The sequence below is a fragment of the Hyla sarda genome, unplaced genomic scaffold (genome assembly GCF_029499605.1).
Source record: "Hyla sarda isolate aHylSar1 unplaced genomic scaffold, aHylSar1.hap1 scaffold_2529, whole genome shotgun sequence".
Lineage (NCBI taxonomy): Eukaryota > Metazoa > Chordata > Amphibia > Anura > Hylidae > Hyla > Hyla sarda.
The window spans coordinates 30,481-36,201 of NW_026609217.1; the positions used below are offsets into that span (position 1 = coordinate 30,481).

General features: G+C 55.0%; 1 protein-coding gene across 1 annotated transcript; it reads right to left on the minus strand.

The window, feature by feature from the left end:
• Positions 1-1,689: 1,689 nt before the first annotated feature.
• LOC130323716 (ATP-sensitive inward rectifier potassium channel 10-like) lies at positions 1,690-2,998 on the minus strand. Its single transcript, XM_056553173.1, is given in 3 exon segments — positions 1,690-1,921; positions 1,924-2,218; positions 2,220-2,998. Coding segments are annotated over 3 exon segments (1,134 nt in total). The 5' UTR covers positions 2,979-2,998; the 3' UTR covers positions 1,690-1,841.
• Between the last annotated feature and the right edge of the window lie 2,723 nt (positions 2,999-5,721).

The window sequence follows — 5,721 nt, forward strand, 5'->3', positions numbered from 1 at the left end:
CATCTACAGGTCCTTAATGATCAGTCTCTTGGCTATAGGTCCCTCTGATCTCCTCCATCTACAGGTCCTTAATGTTCTCAGTCTCTTGGCTATAGGTCCCTCTGAGAACATTAGAGGGACCTATAGAAAGGAGACTGAGAACATTAAGGACCTGTAGATGGAGATCAGAGGGACCTATAAATGGATGACATCTGTCTCCTGTCTATAGGTCCTCTTTATGTGTCCCCCTGATGTGTACCCCCCCCGGTCTATAGGTCACCTTTATGTGTCCCCCTGATGTGTACCCCCCCCCCCCTGGGTCTATAGGTCCCCCATGATGCCGTCAATCTCCTGGCTATAGGTCTTCTGGCAGGATAGGGGATCAGGATGTGATTGAGGTGTTATGTCTACTCCCCCCTGCCATGACAGGTGCCCGGTCTGATTGAGAAACAATGATTTACTGAAAAACGATACAGAGCACCCCCCCACACACAACATGGGACACTCCCCCCCCCCCCCCACACACACACACACAACATGGGACACTCCCCCCCCCCCCCACACACACACACACACACAACATGGACACTCCCCCCCCCCCACACACACACACAACATGGGACACTCCCCCCCCCCCCCCACACACACACACAACATGGGACACTCCCCCCCCCCCCCCACACACACACACACACACACACAACACGGGACACTCCCCCCCACATACATAACACGGACACCTCCCCCCACACACACACACACACAACATGGGACACTCCCCCCCCCCCCCCCCCCCACACACAAACACGGGACACTCCCCCCCACATACATAACACGGGACACTCCCCCCACACACACACACACACACAACATGGGACACTTACACCCCCCCCCCCCCCACACACACACAACATGGGACACTCCCCCCACACACATAACACGGGACACCCCCCCCCCACACACAACATGGGACACTTACACCCCCCCCCCCCCCACACACACACAACATGGGACACTCCCCCCCACACACATAACACGGGACATCCCCCCCCCCACACACAACATGGGACACTTACACCCCCCCCCCCCCCACACACACACAACATGGGACACTCCCCCCACACACATAACACGGGACACCCCCCCCCCCACACACAACATGGGACACTTACACCCCCCCCCCCCCCACACACACACACAACATGGGACACTCCCCCCACACACATAACACGGGACACCCCCCCCCACACACACAACATGGGACACTTACACCCCCCCCCCCCCACACACACACAACATGGGACACTCCCCCCACACACACACAACATGGGACACTCCCCCCACACACATAACACGGGACACCCCCCCCCCCACACACAACATGGGACACTTACACCCCCCCCCCACACACACACACACACACACACAACATGGGACACTCCCCCCACACACATAACACGGGACACCCCCCCCCCCCCCACACACAACATGGGACACTTACACCCCCCCCCCCACACACACACAACATGGGGATACTTCCACTCCCCCCTCCCCACATAACATGGGACACTTCCCCCCCCCCCCCCACACTTATAGCATGGGACACTTCCCCCCCCCCCCCCCACACTTGTAGCATGGGAAACTCTTCCCCCCCCCCCCCCCCCCCTACATAACATTGGCCCCTGCCACTATCTGTATGTCTGCCTCCAGCTCGTGGACTGTGGGACACATTCTTGTCATTGTCTGGTACCTCAGAAACATTCACCTGGTGGGTTTTCTATCAGTCCCTAGAAGGTATTAATGTAAAGGCTACGCATGGTAACCAAGTGTCTACTATAGAAGGGCCCCGGGCTCTTCTGGTGTCAGACATTACTGATGCGCACACTCAGGGGACTTCCTTCCTTCTCAGATTTATCCCTGAATGATTCCTCCAGTTTGAGTTCTCGGGGTCTCCAAAGCGGACAGTCTCGTGGAAGCAGCATGGCGAAGAGATCTTCAGAACGTGGTCAAAGAGGCTGAAATCTGCCACGTATTTCCCACTGGAAGAAAGTGAAATGATTGGGCTGAACTCGTAACCCCAGAGGATCTCCTCAGGAAGGTAAGATGTGCGTACCTGGCACGTGGCACTTGTGGGCTCCACTGTCCCACTGAGAATGACCACCAGTTCAAAATCCCCTTCTCCGGAGCGGATGGCGACATCTTTCAGTGGACTTGACTCGTCCACCACATGATAGAAGGTGAAGAGGTAGGATGAGAAAAGGACTATCTGAGGCCGTGTCCACCTGGAAGTCCACGTTGGTCTGGTTGAGATGGACATTCTCACCCTCCTTGGTGACCTGCGTCTGCAGTAGCTTCCCAGTCACTTGGCATCCGATCAGTAGACTTCTGCGCATGTTGGCCACGCGGATCATCAGACAGAGTTTGCCTTCATATTGGGCCACCACCGCGTTCTGACTGAACTTGATGGTTTCAGCCCTTTTCTTTGGACGAGCAATTTTTGCCAAAAAGGTTCCGGTGATGAAAATTTCGAGTATTGTTGTGAGGACGAGCTGAGTGATGAGAAGCACGATGGCCAAGGGGCACTCCTCACTGATGTATCTGAAGCCATAACCAATGGTGGTCTGTGACTCCAGAGAGAAGAGGAAGGCTCCGGTCAGTGTGTGCACCTGCATGACACAAGGCGTGTGGTTGGCGGGGGCGTTAAATTCCAAGAGATCTCCGTGGACTAAAGCCACCAAGTACCAGATGACTCCGAAAATAAACCAGGTTCCCGCAAACGTGGCTGAGAAGAGAAGCAGCTTATACCGCCACTGCATGTCGATGAAGGTCGTCCACAGGTCCTTGAGGTACAGGAAGCTCTTGTCGGCGATGTGTTCTATTCGCACGTTGCTCCGTCCGTCCTTCGTCATCACGCGACGTCTCCTCAGGGTGGAGCCTATGAGAGGCCGGCTGTCTGTCTGCGTGGTCTGGCTGTAGTAGACCTTCACCGGAGAAGTCATCTATGGACGGCAAAAAAAAACAAGCAACCGTTAGCATGAGTTATGGAGACACCATAGAGGCCTAGACCAGGGACAGGGTGCGGAACCATCGGGGGCCACATGGGTTTAGTTATAGGATCTGAGCCCTGGAGACACCGCTAATGCCAGAAACAGCGTTCCTCCTGTCCATGCCTGGTCTTATAGCCTCACATGTCCAATCCAATGGACAGGGAGATGGCGCTATTGCTGGAGAAAGGGAGATACCATATGGGGGTTCTTTGGGGCCACACGCTGCTTCTTCCTATAGAGGGGTAGTGGCCCCTGGCAATGCTCTTGGGATTGGGGGGCAGCTTCAGGTCTAGGGGGAAGTGAGAAATTGATGATGGCCAAACCACAGAATTTCGGTGAGAAAAAGAAAAATAGAAAAAGCAAGAAAATAAGGTGAATAAATATTATAAAACATCTATGATGGGTCCTTCCTGGCTGAAGCTCCGTGCGGCTGTACAGTGAAGATTGTTGCCTCACGTGGTACCGAGACACGAGTTCTACTCCTCATGGCCTGACTACTGATTGTCCTGGTTACGTTGGGGCAAACAGATGACTATAGAATGGAACCAATTCTCTAGCCATGATCTTTCATGTGCCCCCTTGTCCTGTCCCTGTGCCGGCTGCCCCCCCCCCACCCGTCCTGTCCCTGTGCTGGCTGCCCCCCCCCCCCCCCACCCGTCCTGTGCCTGTGCTGGCTGCCCCCCTGTCCTGTACCCTCCCTGTGCTGGCTGCCCCCTCCCCCTGTCCCGTCCCTGTGCTGCTGCCCCCCCCCCCCCCGTCCTGTCCCTGTGCTGGCTGTCCCCCTTGTCCTGTCCCGTCCCTGTGCTGGCAGCCCCCCCTGTCCCAGTGCTGGCTGAACCCCCGCCCCCCCCCCCCCCCCCCGTCCTGTCCAGTCCCTGTGATGGCTGCCCCCCCCCCGTGTCCAGTCCCTGTGCTGGCTGCCCCCCCCCCCCCCGTGTCCAGTCCCTGTGCTGGCTGCCCCCCCCCCCCGTGTCCAGTCCCTGTGCTGTTGCCCCCCCCCCCCCCCGTCCTGTCCAGTCCCTGTGCTGGCAGCCCCCGTCCCGCTGCTGGCTGCCCCCCATCCTGTCCCGATGCTGGCTGTCCCAGCCCCCCCCCCCCCCGTCCCGTCCAGTCCCTGTGCTGGCTGCCCCCCCCCCCCTGTCCAGTCCAGTCCCTGTGCTGGCAGCCCCCCTTGTCCCGTCCTGTGCCGGTGCTGGCTGCCCCCCCCCCCCGTCCTGTCCCTGTGCTGGCTGCCCCCCCGTCCCGTCCTGTCCAGTCCCCTGTGCTGGCTGCCCCCCCCCTGTCCTGTCCAGTCCCTGTGCTGGCTGCCCCCCCCCTGTCCTATCAGTCCCCTGTGCTGGCTACCCCCCCCCCCCCCTTGTCCAGTCCCTGTGATGGCTGCCCCCCTGTCCAGTCCCTGTGCTGGCTGCCCCCCCTCCACACTATGGAGTCTATACTGTAAGGGGGGGTCACACTATGGAGTCTATACTGTAAGGGGGGGTCACACTATGGAGTCTATACTGTAAGAGCGGTCACACTATGGAGTCTATAGTGTAAGAGAGGTCACACTATGGAGTCTATACTGTAAGAGAGGTCACACTATGGAGTCTATACTGTAAGAGAGATCACACTATGGAGTCTATACTGTAAGAGAGGTCACACTATGGAGTCTATACTGTAAGAGAGATCACACTATGGAGTCTATACTGTAAGAGAGATCACACTATGGAGTCTATACTGTAAGAGAGGTCACATTATGGAGTCTATTCTGTAAGAGAGGTCCACACTATGGAGTCTATACTGTAAGAGGTCACACTATGGAGTCTATACTGTAAGAGAGGTCACACTATGGAGTCTATACTGTAAGAGAGGTCACACTATGGAGTCTATACTGTAAGAGAGGTCACACTATGGAGTCTATACTGTAAGAGAGATCACACTATGGAGTCTATACTGTAAGAGAGGTCACACTATGGAGTCTATACTGTAAGAGAGGTCACACTATGGAGTCTATACTGTAAGAGAGATCACACTATGGAGTCTATACTGTAAGAGAGGTCACACTATGGAGTCTATACTGTAAGAGCGGTCACACTATGGAGTCTATACTATAAGAGAGGTCACACTATGGAGTCTATACTGTAAGAGCGGTCACACTATGGAGTCTATACTGTAAGAGGTCACACTATGGAGTCTATACTGTAAGAGAGGTCACACTATGGAGTCTATACTGTAAGAGAGGGTCACACTATGGGGTCTATACTGTAAGAGAGGTCACACTATGGAGTCTATACTGTAAGAGAGGTCACACTATGGAGTCTATACTGTAAGAGCGGTCACACTATGGAGTCTATACTGTAAGAGAGGTCACACTATGGAGTCTATACTGTAAGAGCGGTCACACTATGGAGTCTCTACTGTAAGAGAGCGGTCACACTATGGAGTCTATACTGTAAGAGAGGTCACACTATGGAGTCTATACTGTAAGAGAGGTCACACTATGGAGTCTATACTGTAAGAGAGGTCACACTATGGAGTCTATACTGTAAGAGAGATCACACTATAGAGTCTATACTGTAAGAGCGGTCACACTATGGAGTCTATACTGTAAGAGCGGTCACACTATGGAGTCTATACTGTAAGAGAGGTCACACTATGGAGTCTATACTGTAAGAGCGGTCACACTATGGAGTCTATACTGTAAGAGCGGTCACAC